At 36.2% G+C, this 16395-nt stretch overlaps 1 protein-coding gene across 1 annotated transcript in view; it reads right to left on the reverse strand.

Moving 5' to 3' along the window:
* LOC149779935 (uncharacterized) overlaps positions 1-14955 on the reverse strand; it is a 28181-nt gene extending 13226 nt beyond the window's left edge. The window contains exon 1 of the mRNA XM_089936631.1: positions 13980-14955. Coding sequence (XP_089792757.1) covers positions 13980-14495 — 516 coding nt within the window. The 5' untranslated portion in view covers positions 14496-14955. The remainder of the gene's footprint in view (positions 1-13979) is intronic.
* Positions 14956-16395: the final 1440 nt, after the last annotated feature.

The raw sequence follows: 16395 nt of genomic DNA on the forward strand, positions 1-16395 counted from the left end.
AACCTGGATTAGCCTAAACGCTGACCCTGTTTTTAGTATTTCAAACAAATATAAACATCCAATGTTATTTTAAGCGCATGTACGAAAGAATGGGTCCGACAGAAACCAAGCAGTTGTGCTCTACAATTTATTTACGTTATTGTGAACCGTCGTCCAGAGAGAAACGGTAGAGATGCAAGCAGTGGTTGGACTCAGAAGACCTTGACATTAGATAATGTTTACATCGTTTATGGATCATACACTAAATATAATAATAAAGACAATGACTGACTGCAGCCATCTTGGCTTCTCTTGGGTAGAGTTACATCGGCAGATAATTCTCCTTTAAAGAGTGTTGTTTTCACGTGTTGATCGGTTAAATCCAACGAGTATATTCCACTTTGCTAGCTCCTGCCATAAACTGAACTACTGCTAAGTACCACCGTGAAAACGATGCATTGTTTCATACAAGAGTTAGGATCGAAGTTTGCATCTGCATGTGATTCCCCTCCTCTGACTGCTCTATTTCCTGTTAATTTACATCGGCAGGAACGCTTCCGAACCTAGTCCAAGGAGGGGAATCCCATGCACATGTAATCGTCTGTTTCCTTTTCCCCATGCATGAATACATGCCACAATACGGTCAAACGATGCATCTTTTGATTTGATTGCAACTAGATTAGCAATTAAATAGCCTGTCGTACATTTGAAAAATATATGCCAAACAAAATCCTATGCAACACACTGGAACTCTGTAGATACACGCTGCCAGTAACAGGTACGGTGCAAAGTTTGCAAGTCGTTGGGTTCAGTTTTTTTTTTGGGGGGGGGGAATTTGGCAAGGTTACTGACAAGAGGAGTCTGGAAGAACACTGGCTCCAGTATTGTCATAAATCTAATATTGTGCACATTTCTTTTAGAACAAGAAGCTCTGTCATAACAAAATGTTAAAAAAACGGGTGACCTTACTAAGCATTTTATTGTACTGACCTGGTAAATCTTAGCATATTGAAAAAAATGTGCCAATTAGACACTCAATTAGACACTCAACGTATGATCCAGTAAATACTACTGTGTCAAATTCCTTGCTCAACCTCTTGATAAACAATAAATATAATAGGGTGTGAAAAAACAAAAGCAATTTATCATATCAAAGTTTAGTCCGAGTTTCCTCTGACCATTGCCACCCCATTTTTGATATTTGGACATTTATGTTGGGGTGTAGAGTCAGAGTACATTCCCTATCAAAAAGTTGGAATTCGCCGACGCCATTTGGTGTCGGCATGCGGTAGCCGCTTACTAGCCGGCCCAGCAAACTTGAACGATCTTTCGTCGAGATATACCTGCATGAAATCGATAGGAATATGATTTATTTTCTCAGAAATCGTGAGCATAGGATTTGTCATGTCTTTAATCCGCAGACAGACGAGATGAAAGTACGTCAGAGGAAACTAGGACTAACAAAGTTGTAGCAAATTAAATTTTCTGTTTGTGTTCAAAAGTTTACCTCTGTATCTCGCTGGTTAATGAAGCTGTGTGTGTGTGTGTGTGTGTGTGTGTGTGTGTGGATGGATGGTTCCATTATTTCCTTTTTGGGGTACATTGGTGTACGCCGAAAAAAGTGGTGTGTGTGTGTGGTCCGATGGTGGTAATCAGTGGAATTAATGGCATTACATGGTACGCTGAAGAGCCACTAACCCACGGAAAGATACTGGCAAGCTTTCGCACATACTCACATTTAATAGCATGAGCCCGAGATTTGAATCCACGCGTCCAGAGGTGAGAGAGCAGTGATCGGAAAAGACGAGCGCTTTAGACCACAGCCCCCCCCACCCACCCATCCACCAGCCCTTCCTCCTCTGGTCCATATTTAGCACGGTGTAAAAATTTGATTGGCTATGAGCCAGTTTGTGGAATCGGACCCAGCCGATACTGGAAAATCTCGGAACTAATTTTAAAGTTATTATCAAAATCAGAAACCATAACAACTATAATGATTTGTTGTGAAAAAGCTGTGTAAAGATGTGTTTTTGAAAGAAGCAGTATTACAAATCATACTGAACTTACGTACTTTACTGTTCTCGCAGCTGAATTGCTGAAAATGTCGCGTCTGATTCCGTGTAAACGAAGCTTACTACGTTCAGTTATCACAGAAGCAAATAATAAGACCAACTCAATATCAAAAGAAGTGTTTTAGTGAAAACCCCGGGTGTTGATATAACCATGCATGTAAAAGGAGTAGCGTTAATAATATTGTCAGGATGGCCGCGGTGGCAGCAATGTTTGCCGTCAGACATGCACCGTCTTCCTTTAGCATAAACTTGACATCACCCGACCTCTTTCAGTGATAACCTGATGTTGAGATGACCATCCAGTCAGGAGATCTAGCGATAACAGGATTTTCAAGACAGCCATATCCGACTAGTACCATTTTCAATTTGGACCACTGAGAGCACGCGAATGTGTGCAAAGTGTCAAGGTAATTATCAAAGTAGTTTAGAAGGGGTAACGATAACAAATCAGTGCTAACGGACAGACGGACGTACGACGGACAACAGACCATCCATAAGCCCTTCTGGTCTATTACTAACAAAACTAAAAACAGATTTTATATCTCAGCGACTTCTCCAGTATGGAGTGAATGCTTCCGAAAACCTTTCTAAACATGGAAATCGAACGATCATGTGAATATATGGAGTTAGATGGATATTATAGTAATTTATAATCGTATTTTGTATGTTCATGTTTTCTCAGTGATTTAAATCTAACATGATTATAGTCTTGGGCGAGGACTGAGCTGATGTTTATAGAAAGTACCGAATGAAACTATAGAGAAAAAAATGAATTCGCCCCTGTGCTTAGTCAATTCAGAACGTAAACATTACACATACCGATGTCGAGAAGGTATATCAGCACAGGCAGCTGGACATGGCCCCATAAACATGGCCCAGTCAAATTTCGTAACTCAAGGATATAAACTTTTTTTTTTTTTTGAATAATTAAAGATATGGATATATCTGCGAATTACCTGTATGTTTTTCGGACTTGGGTTATTATTGATACCGATACGAGTTATATGCCTACCATAGTTATTTCACATTATCTGGACATTGAAATACAAGTAGTCGACTAGGAGGCCGAGCAAGACACCAATAGCAGTAGACGTATTTTATTAAAATCAAGTAGAAATCATGTAGACCATCAGAGAAAAAAATGCCCAGATGACAAGTATTTTGAAGTACATCAAGCTGTTTAGTTCGTAACTGTTTGTTCGTAATTTCTTTAAATTATCACACGATTAGCTTCACTTTATGTACAAAAAATGAGTGTATGTAGGTAAACATCTTTTGATATGAGCTACAGCTGACTGTGATGTACAAACATGCGTGAATGTACGTAAACATCTTTTGATATGAGCTACACTTGACTGTGATGTACAAAAATGAGTGTATGTACGTAAACATCTTTTGATATGAATGCAATTGACTGTGATGTACAAAAATGCGTGTATGTACGTAAACATCTTTTGATATGAGCTACAATTGACTGTGATGTACAAAATGTGTGTATGTACGTAAACATCCCTTGATATGAGCTACAATTGACTGTGATGTACAAAAATGTGTGTATGTACGTAAACATCTTTTGATATGAGCTACAATTGATTGTGATGTACAAAAATGCGTGTATGTACGTAAACATCTTTTGATATGAGCTACAATTGACTGTGATGTACAAAAATACGTGTATGTAGGTAAACATCCCTTGATATGAGCTACAATTGACTGTGATGTACAAAAATGCGTGAATGTACGTAAACATCTTTTGATATGAGCTACAATTGACTGTGATGTACAAAAATGCGTGAATGTACGTAAACATCTTTTGATATGAGCTACAATTGACTGTGATGTACAAAATGTGTGTATGTACGTAAACATCCTTTGATATGAGCTACAATTGACTGTGATGTACAAAGTGTGTGTATGTAGGTAAACATCTTTTGATATGAGCTACAATTGACTGTGATGTACAAAAATGCGCGTATGTACGTAAACATCTTTTGATATGAGCTACAATTGACTGTGATGTACACAAATGCGTGTATGTAGGTAAACATCCCTTGATATGAGCTACAATTGACTGTGATGTACAAAAATGCGTGTATGTACGTAAACATCTTTTGATATGAGCTACAATTGACTGTGATGTACAAAATGTGTGTATGTACGTAAACATCCTTTGATATGAGCTACAATTGACTGTGATGTACAAAATGTGTGTATGTAGGTAAACATCTTTTGATATGAGCTACAGCTGACTGTGATGTACAAAAATGCGTGTATGTACCTAAACATCTTTTGATATGAATGCAATTGACTGTGATGTACAAAAATGAGTGTATGTACGTAAACATCTTTTGATATGAGCTACAATTGACTGTGATGTACAAAAATGTGTGTATGTACGTAAACATCTTTTGATATGAGCTACAATTGACTGTGATGTACAAAAATGCGTGTATGTACGTAAACATCTTTTGATATGAGCTACAATTGACTGTGATGTACAAAAAGTGTGTATGTACGTAAACATCCTTTGATATGAGCTACAATTGACTGTGATGTACAAAAATGTGTGTATGTACGTAAACATCCTTTGATATGAGCTACACTTGACTGTGATGTACAAAAATGAGTGTATGTACGTAAACATCTTTTGATATGAGCTACAGTTGACTGTGATGTACAAAAATGCGTGTATGTACGTAAACATCTTTTGATATGAGTTACACTTGACTGTGATGTACAAAAATGCGTGTATGTACGTAAACATCTTTTGATATGAGGTACAGTTGACTGTGATGTACAAAATGTGTTGATATGAACAACAATTGACTCTGATGTACAAAAATGCGTGTATGTACGTAAACATCTTTTGATATGAGCAACAATTGACTGTGATGTACAAAAATTGTGTGAAGTCGGGATTGGGGTACATAACCTTTTTGTCTTGACAGGTCAGATGAACAATTTATTGTTTTTAATTTATTAAAGCTGTACACAAATATGGAGCATTTTGGCATCGCTAGTGTAATGTATTTTGTTTCAAATTTTATATTCGGCAAGTGCACTAATAGCAGATAAGATGGGAATGGCATATTTGATACGAGACGGATAATGAATGATGCCTTCCTTCATGAATTTTACTTTCGACCCCCCCCCCCCACACACACCTATTTTATTTGAATAAATGAAACAAACCACAAAAAGAGTCGCCAAACAACACAAAGTAAGATAAAGGAAAGGGAACCAGTAAAAACATACAGCATTTGATCTTGAATAATGCTTTTCCAGCTACGAACAGAGATATTCCGAATAGTCTTGATGAATCCCTCAGTCCTATAACAATATTGTTAACGCATGGCCTAATCTACCGAAGCATTAAGTATTATGCATTCGTCGATATTGAACAACTGTCTCTGCAATTTGCACGCGCTATACACGAGCATATACATATTCGTTTGTCATCTATCTGTGTAAGAGCGTTCAACAGCTGCACACCAAATTGGTGCATGACAGTGTGGGTCCTTACGTCTGACAGGAAGGTAAACTGGCACTGACAGGTTAAAGGGTAAAGGGGGCACTAGGTCGTGTTGGGAAATTCGATGACACAAATATCAGTAATAAAGATGACGTACCTATAGTTTTATTAATGTTGACATACCGTAAAAGTTAACCTAGATAGAAGACGGCTTAAACTTGGTGTCCGAATAGTCGTAAAATTATGTTATCGTATTTTCAAAAGTATGCTAGATCATTCAGATTATGTCATTTTAAGTAAAGGCAATTCCTCTCAATTACTGTGGTAATTATTTGCTGATGAGCAAAGAAATTTAAATAATTTGAAAATAAGCGCTTTTATGTGAGACGTTCTGGTTCCCAAACTTAACAGGTTTGGTATCTATTTTACGGCGACTTATCAAATGAGATAAATTCAATTAATAAAGAAAATAAAACATGTGAATAATCACATTTAAGGTTAAAAAAATAACATTTATATCAGTCCAGATGAATGTTGTAAGATTAGTTTCCACGTGTACAAACCTCGTGTCTTTTTTGTGTCATTAGGAATGAGATTCAAACATGTCCGCTTGATACGAGCTAATCGCAAGAAGACGTAGTTTTCGCCGTTTTGTGTTTCTTCTCAGACTTATAGATGCATAATTCTCTATGCAAATACAGTCTGAGCAGATCAAGTTAGCTTGTGAAAATCAAATTTGTTAACGTATGGACTGATAGAAACTAATAAAAACAAAGCTGTCCAGTTCACACCTTTAAGGTAAACAAAACTAAAATTTATGCCAATCAGGAAGAAGTTATGCCAAATCAGAAAGAATATTGCAAGATCAGTTTTGGTGTATTTCAACGCAACGTTTGTTTTGACGTAATGCACATTCTGATTTCATAATCTCTAAGATGTCAACACTTAGTTGGGAGATGGAACCAAACGGTATCCACTTGAAGAAAACAATCCGCTAGGGGGCGTAGTTTTGACCTGTATACCCATAATGAGGTCTGAAATATTCTCTATGTGGATACAATCTGGCTTGATTGAGACTCACTCAGGATATTGTTATAACCAGATTGATACAATCTGGACAGACTGAAACTCCTTCAGAATTTGATTATAACTAGATTGATACAATCTGGCCAGACGGAGACTCATTCATAATTCGATCATATCCAGTTTAATTCAATCTGGCCAGACTGTGGCTCGGTCAGAATTCGATTATATCTAGATTGATACAATCTGGCCAGACAGAGACTCAGTCAGAATTCGATTATGTCTAGATTGATACAATCTGGCCTGACTGAGATTCTGAATTTGATTATAACTATATTGATATAATGTGGCCAGATGGAGACTCATTCATAATTCGATCATATCTAGATTGAAACAATATAGCCAGACTGTGGCTCGATCAGAATTCTTTTGGATCTAGATTGATACAATCTGGCCGGACGGAGACTCAGTCAAAATTCGATTATATCTAGACTTGTACAACCTGGCACATGGAGACTCAGAATTCCATTATAACTAGAATCATGCAATCTGGCCAGACTGAGACTTAGAATTCAATTGTATCTAGACTGATACAATCTGTCCAGACTGATACTCATTCAGAATTTGATTATAACTAGATTGATATAATCTGGCCAGACTGAGGCTCAGTCAGAATTCGATTATAATCATATTGATCTTATCTGACTTCAGTAAAGAACGAGACCTTACTATATTTTTGTTTTGGCGTTCATTGCTATCTTATATGGTTTTTTATTTATATTTTTTCATTATTAGGTAACTTCAGTTTGGAAATTATCGTATTAAGCAAGGCTATAATGTGTTGATATGTTGACTCAAGGAAAATGTTATGACAAATCGAATGTTTTTTCCAGCCGAAATTCTTACATGAATGACATGAAATTGAAAATGTCCTGAAAGACAGCATTGGAATTCTGTTAATCAAGGGTAAAGATTCCATTATAAGAACATTTTGGGTTTTATCGGGCAAAAGGCTCATGGTGTTATCAACTGAATTAAATTCTGCGATCTGAACCACGCTAGAAACATATTTTTTAAAAATAAAACACTAAATGAATTGAAGTCAGACTGTAAGTTTGAGAATGTTGATTCAACGTTAATAGAATGAAGTCATGATCACCAATATTTATGACAAATTTAAACCTCTGTATAATCATAAAAATATATATTTTCAATTATGCCGAGGGACAATACGTGTGGATTTAAATGCGAGGTTTGCACAAGTTAATGTTTGATCGAAGCACAACGATACAATTGGAGGTAGACAATCATCTACGACTGCTCATTTTGAAACAATAAATTACAAACATGTATCCTGCGGCTCTCGGATGCATAACTCAAAAGAAATGTTGGTCCATTTTATCAATTAAAAACCAATAAACTCTTTCTAGCTCGTTGTTAATTGCATCCATTAAACATAACATAATTTTAAAAGCTGGCACAATGTGTAGAAGTTTTTTTTATCGAAATTCTTGGTCTGAGTCTGCAGGCTTAAAGCACGATGATTACGGTTTCTTTACACAGCTTAAACAAGTGTGCAAACTGTTTTATTACATTTAAGCAGGCCCGCCCTTAGGATGTGCCGGACCCAAGGCAGCATGCGGTTGCCTCGTTTGCCTCACCTTAGGGCCGGGCCTGCATTTAATAATTAACAATTTAAAAGAGGTAGTTAACCGTCAAATGTGATGGGCAGGTAATGTTTTTGAGATACGTTGAAAAACATCAAAAGAAGTATAGGAAATGATGCATCGTGTAACTTAATACAATACAGTCTATAATTCAACCTTTGTTTCATTTCCGCCGACTGACTCATCTTGTGTCGCGACAGGTTATAGTTTTTTGTTATAGCTAAGTGGGGATTTTTTTTTATCCTTGTTTTGGACTTGAAATCCTATTAATGCGCCTGATATCCAATTTAAAAACAACATATGATTAACAAAACTGCTTACTTGACAAAAGAGCTACTGTAAACCTACTTTTTTGCGTGTGCTACATATTTTCTCAGAGTTCAATGATCACATCTTCGAAATAAATTAACCGTGAACACATTAAAAGAAGTAAGGAAAGAAATTAAATGAACAGTCAGGGATAGACTCGAGAAAAGAAACCGCAGTGGAACCATCAGACATCTGCAAACCGCACAGTTTAGTCACCGCGAAGAACAGTACATTGTCAGCACATTAAAATATATTTACATTAATACGCACAACTACTGCAGAAATTCGTTTGTACTTACACTTACCCAGGTCAATGATGCTTAGCTCTCTTCTGTTTGCACTTACGTTCGATGTTGACTCTGGTAAACTTTTATTAACATAAAACTGAAGTCTACACATTTACGAATAATCTGTTCTTTTTATTATCAGCACATAAACACGAAGTCTAAATTACGCATGATCTGTCCTTTTTATTATCAGTACAAAAACCTGAAGTCTAACATTTACTAATTTACTAATAATCTGTCCTTTTATTATCAGCACATAAACACGAAGTCTAAATTACGCATGATCTGCCCTTATTATTATTAGCACAAAAACCTGAAGTCTAACATTTACTAATAATCTGTCCTTTTTATTATCAGCACATAAACATGAAGTCTAAATTACGCATGATCTGTCCTTTTTATTATCAGCACAAAAACCTGAAGTCTAACATTTACTAATAATCTGTCCTTTTATTATCAGCACATAAACACGAAGTCTAAATTACGCATGATCTGTCTTTATTATTATCAGCACATAAACCTGAAGTCTAACATTTACTAATAATCTGTCCTTTTATTATCAGCACATAAACACGAAGTCTAAATTATGCATGATCTGTCCTTATTATTATCAGCACATAAACCTTAAGTCTAACATTTACTAATAATCTGTCTTTTCATTATCAGCACATAAACCAGAAGTCTAAAATTTACTAATAATCTGTCTTTTTATTATCAGCAAATAACACGAAGTCTAAATTATGCATGATCTGTCCTTATTATTATCAGCACATAAACCTGAAGTCTAACATTTACTAATAATCTGTCTTTTTATTATTAGCACATAAACACGAAGTCCAAATTATGCATGATCTGTCCTTATTATTATCAGCACATAAACCTGAAGTCTAACATTTACTAATAATCTGTCTTTTTATTATCAGTACATAAACACGAAGTCTAAATAACACATGATCTGTCCCTTTTATTATCAACACAAAAACATGAAGTGCAACATTTGAAAATAATGTCTTTTTTATTATCAGCACATAAACCTGAAATCTAACATTTACGAATAATCTGTCCTTTTTAGTATCAGCACATAAACATGAAGTCTAACATTTGCGAATAATCTGTCCTTTCTGTTTTCAGCACATAAATATGAAGTCAAACATTTACGCATAATCTATCGTTTATTTTTTATCAGCACATAAACTTGAAGCGCAACATTTACACATAATCTGTCTACTTTTAGCACATAAATCAGCGGTATAAATCTGTGAAAATTCATAGTTTATTTGTCACTGTTCAAAAAGGTAAAGCCACTATCTGTCAAGGTCTTAGCGTGGAATCTGTGAAGAATCATTGTTTATTTGCCACTGTTCATAAAGGTAAAGACACTATCTGTCATATATAAATGTCAACATGAAGACCCACTCTATGACCTTTTTGAACTTTTAACGCAGAAAATCCTATTTACTATATATCTTTTAGAATCATACAAAATAAATATATTATATGAAAATATAAATATATACCTCGAAACGAAACTGCATTTTAATCCAAGGTTCCAGATTTGCAAGCAGTTGTCCCATATATACAAAATCGTCTGCTATTCAAAAATGTCAACTTGCCACTAGAACGGGATTCTAAAGAAATTCCCCAGCGTATATAGTCTAATTCTAAATTCTTTAGTGCTTCCCCCCCCCCATAACCGTGACGTTGTAAACACATTAATCATATTCATTGTTGTTTCTCTACAGCATAATAGCTTCTTTTTTTAAATTAAATGTCGAGCTTTTACTAATTATTTTGCAAGATCTCTTTAGTTTGCTTAATATTTCTTGACAGTGGCATTGTTACGTTGAATTTTGTGAAACCAGCTATAAACCTGACCTACTTATTGTACTGAAATGCTGACAGAAATAGTCCAAAGTAATGTATTTCATTTCCATAGCCCGATGGGTAAATATTATATCTTTTTGAAAGCTCTGCGCAGAATAGGCCGACATATCGCGAGGCATGAAAACACAAGGGTGTTATCCCGTGTGTCCAAAATTAATATTATTTTGAACAATATTCTGGTGACATTTGCCTCTTTTCAAATTGTAAGCATTACAATATTTTATTTTCGTCAATCGTCGAATTCGGTATGTATTTTGCTTAAATATTGGTGATGGAAACCTTAAGTGCTTAAGTGCGCATAAATGCCCGACAGCGATATATATATATATATATATATATATATATATATATATATATATATATATATATATATATATAGACACACAACAGCCTAACTAGCTGCCAACCAGCCAGTCAGATAGCCTGCCCAACAATTTACCTACTTAACCTGTTGCCAGTAACTCTTCCCCCCCCCCCCTCAAAAGACAGCCACATCCAAGAAGTGTACCTTGGTACCTTGAATGTGGCTGTGTGGAGATTATAAGTTTATTTCCACAATAAGCAAGGATCGTGAAACGTCGATGTTTAAGGCAATAATTACTTATTTTGCCTAGGTTCCAAATTTGGGTCCACAATCATTAATTACTTGGCAACATTGTAAATTAAGTCAATATTTGTCACGAACAAACTGAAAATAGGCTTACCTGGAGCGAACTATATGAGTGTTTGAAACCCATTCGTTCAGTTTTCTACCTACGTACTAAACGAGATGGCTACCTACGTACTAAAACTACATGGTACCTATGCGCGTTCTTCTCTAGGGAACATTGTAGCAAGATGCAAACTACGTAGGGGACATTATAATGAGATCCAAACTAATTAGGAGACATTACCGTGAGATCCAAACTACACAGGGCTCATTGTTGTTAGATCCAAACCATAGACAAGATCGATTGGTTGTCAGCGTGTACGTTCTAATGGTTGTTAGCTGTGTACGTTTCTAATTAGGTCAAACGTACTAAAAACCTTGAAAACAAGTAGAAGTTTTCGTGAGAGAAAAAAAATCGAAAAAAAAAACCATTTTATCTGATATATCTAATGTACAAAATTTGAAGTATGTAGTGTATTGTTTGGACCGTGGAAAGCATAATAGAAGTAAAACCTAAATAAATTTATAATTGGTGCAGGGGCATTTTTCGGTCATACGACTGCAAGGACAAATACAATTTTTATCTAAACATTTTAGTCTGCGCATCTGCTAGACAAAAAGAGCGGCTAGAAGACGAAGAGAAACATCCTGGGTTAAGCACTTAGGAACTGAACTAATTTTGATGTTCCACCTGCTGTGTCATCTAGAGAATAGTTCTATTCAACTATATGCTTACTTTACTTGTCAGATATATTTAACGGACCGCTCCGGTGGCCTAAGTGGTTAGAGCGTCTACCTCAGATGCGGGAGTCGCGGGTTCGAACACCAGCCGAGTCATTAAAGACATACAAAAATGATACTAACAACTGCCTCGCTTGGCGCTCAACATTAAGAAGTTAGTGTTAGGACTTGTCGTCCCGGTGTCCGGATAATATGGCTGGGTGGGACATGATGCTACGTCTGCGTCAGGATGCCCCAGTGCTAGACATCACTATAAATTTGCATACTGCAGACACCGTAGCGACATGACTGTAAAATTGTTAAAGCTACGTTAAAAATCCAAATAACACACACATAATCCTGTTAATTGTTTTTCTCCTGTTTTATTTTACTTTACTAAGCATTGTGATGGACCATTGATATCTCTCTCTCTCTCTCTCTCTCTCTCTCTCTCTCTCCATAAGCATATTCTTCTCTCGTCTTCATATTAACTTATCCATTCATTATAGAAGTGGTACATAATGTACATGTACTATATAATACATATGTAGACATAATATGTAGATATTATTTATTAAAACATAATGTTTGGTAAAAGAAAACAGTTTGCATGAGATCAAATTTTGTTGTATATAAAGGAGACTCTACACCAGAGATGAGGGCGCAGATTGAACAGGTCAATATTTACTAGCTTCATTGACACGTTGAAAGTTGATAACCCGTCAAAAAAGCTGCACCGTGTCAAATTACGGTTTGTACAACAACAAAAGTGAATTAGGCGTTACATCCGTATAATGGGTTTACCACATACAAACCCATCCATGCACGTGACTGGCAATGTCGTTTGTAGTCTAGAAGCTGCTGTCCTGATGGCTGTTTTACGTCATATGAATGAATCAATGAATGAAATGTTGAATAATCTGTCTACAACACAGCATGACGCCTCTTAGTCGTCCAACAGTTTCACTTTATAAAACAAATTTATGGCAAGTTATACATTAATATGAGTGAAAAGTAAAAGTTAATATGGAAACCATACTTCTCTAAAATAAAAAAGAATCATTTGATTGTGTGTATTCTACATGTATTCGGATTATCCCGCAATTAGTAAGCCAATTGAATGCATTTCTCCACAAATTTGGACTCGCCTACCTGTGCAGTACCATAATTTCTTCGACAATGTCGCCATACACACTGTACGATATATTTGGTACAGTGGGAAACCTATGTATCGGGGTAGAATACTTTTTATATAAATTGGAACTGTTCAGTTTTTCAGTATGTATGCCTTTCTGCTACATATGTTGGTGGGTCTACTACAGGGGCTTGCATCATTCCTTGTTATTTACCTATACAACATATATGAAACATATAGTAATAACTAACATACAATAATAACTAACATACAATAATAACTGTACAGTATATAAATGACTTAGAGGTCAACTGTAAGCAACGATAGAAGCCACTATACAACTACTAGGGTGTCCCGGGTGGTCGAGTGGTCTACAGGGCTCTCACACATCTTACTGCTATTCGCGCGAGTTCAAGTCACAGATCGATCAACGAGGGCATGTGAGATAGCTTGCCAGTAGCCTCCCGTAGGTCGTTGGTTTTTCCTCGGTTTTTTCTCCACTAAATAAACTGGCCGCGTTGTATCGTGTGCTATAAATGGCATTAAATCTACAATATCGAACCAAACTCGGCCACAATTGCTTATTCGTCTGCAGCTGGCACTACTCACTTGCTGCCGCTGCTACAACTATCAATACTACTACAGCAACCACTGCTACTACCACCACTACTCTACTGCTGCCTCCACCACAACTACTACTATTTCTACCTCTATCACTACAACCACCAGTATCAATATTTCTTAAGAAATGCAAAGGGCAAGATTATCGTCCATAGACCTACCTTTTCGTCCGCAAAGTCTGCGATACATTCTTTTGATGTTAGACCCAAAAAAGTCATGTTTAAGCGACGCCAAATCATCGTGCATCCATTCTGAGACGAAACATCAGACGGTTTTAAATACTTAAAAAATTTGGAACTAGTGCGAATCTTCTCTTCTAATCCTGGTTTTAAAAAGTTAAAAATGACCATCCTTATTGCCATTGCTCGTTTGTCCACACTGAAACTATACAGCCACTGTTTGAAGGGTTCTTTCCCGTCTTTCATGTGATGCTCTACGTAGACGTTAAACGCGCCGTGAAGGAACGTGACATCGACTGGGCGGTAGATGGCTCTGAAGGCGACGTTACCTTGAACTGACGGTAGATCATTTCTTGACACTTGGAAATATTGATTACGGTTACTGTAAATTCCGGGTAACGTACGTTTCAAAAGATTGAAATCAGAGTTCAAGTCACAATATACGCTACCAATAACAATCACAAGAAGCAAATAAAATCCACAATCGTTAGGAAACATCGTTAAATTGAAAACATTAAATTAAAAAAAAAAACACAGCACAAACTTCAAATATCAACCGTTGAAAATATGAAATATACGCCTAATGATTCTGTCCTCATGTAACAGTCCGTGGGAACACCTTTCTCCATATATAAAGCTACACGAAATCAATCTATTTCATTCACTAATTTTGTTTATGAGATTTTCTGCACAGTTGACTTAATCTTTCTATTAGATGTTCCACCAATCCTCATACAGGTTGAATCATTGTATTATAACAGCAAGTTTGGTTATTGACGAGGGATTAAATTATTGATAGTGACAGCCGATGATATATCCCATTCACAAGAAGCCGGGTACTATACGCTCCTTGTGTACACTAACTTTGTCGCTTTAACATTCTTTCAATCACTCGTAGCTCAAATTGTAAAGTATTAATATTCCGACCGCCGCGTTAGGACTGATGTTCACTTGTATTGTGCGCAGAGAGGTCGGTGCGCTGGGATTTATATACAAATTAGTGAGGGCAGGGCTGGGCTAGATAACAGCAACTTCCCCAATTAAATACAATAACTCTGTTCGTCCCTTACCGTTATAAAACACCGTGGTGAGGAAAGCGAGGACAGCAAACAATATAGCAGACAGATACACTAATCTCTGTACATAAAATCACAACGACTCTCTTTAATATTCATCATGTATGTATGTGTGTGTGTGTATATATATATATATATATATATATATATATATATATATATACACACACACACATACATGCATACATATATATCTCTGTGTGTGTGTGTGTGTGTGTGTAGAAAGAATATTTTATGCAGGTTAGAGTATATTTTTCAAATTTTCCTCTTATGTGATTCGAAACTAGATTTGCAAATCACATTAGAGGACAACACTAACACAAATTCTATAATCTGTATGATAATATTCTTTCTCCATATAACATTTGGCTACATATTTTTACACATCATCCTGTAGGATCCCAAGATAGCATTTTGCACTCTGTCTAGTTTATACGCCTTTAACGGACATGATAACTATATTTAAACGATGTTAGACGCCCGTCATTCAAACTTCTGAGACATTTGTCAATATTGTGTGAATTAAAAATATGAATAGATGATAGCAGTGACAATATGCGTAGGTTGGTGGGTAGGTAGATAACTAGATGGGTAAGTAGATAACTAGATAGATATAAGTATAAACGGATGATGAAAAAGTCACCTAATGGAGTAACCTTTCAACGGACTAAAAATTTAATACTACTATTGATAAACCAAGAATCACTCCTGAGATCAAAATGCGATATACTCTTCGAATATTGGAAAATTATCAGAACCAATGAAATGCATCAATACATATGAAAGATGACATTACTCAAACGGCTGCCCTTTGCTTGGCTGACTCTAATAGACTTGGCCTTTCCTTTGTGACCTTTTCCCCGCGACCTTTATCATTGATCTTTTGACTCATCGATCACTTCAGCTCGTTTACATCCTAGAGAACCTGCTAACGGGCAATATATTATATAATCTTTGACTGAAAAATCCATTCAGGCAGTAAAAGCCCAATTCTCGTCCGAAGCCACGGGCGAAACTCCGCTACGCGCTCATATCACCCTGAGCTTCCTACGATCCGAGTCCCTCGTTCTCATAAATGCGTACAAACCTACTGAACCAATCACGGTGAGCGTGAATAAAATGTTCTCGCAAGATTTAGCGAAAATTACCTTCCACGCTGTTTGAATTAGTCGAAGTTTCTCTACCAAACACATTATAAATTATAAAGTCACTTATCGATCGATAAAAGCCACTATGATTGATGGGTAGGAGATAGTTACATTGTGTTGTTGATAACGTATTTTTTATATATATAAAAATGCGTATTAATGAAAAACAGAAAA

This window comes from Sinohyriopsis cumingii, chromosome 16, assembly GCF_028554795.1.
Source record: "Sinohyriopsis cumingii isolate HCF-2022 chromosome 16, ASM2855479v2, whole genome shotgun sequence".
Lineage (NCBI taxonomy): Eukaryota > Metazoa > Mollusca > Bivalvia > Unionida > Unionidae > Sinohyriopsis > Sinohyriopsis cumingii.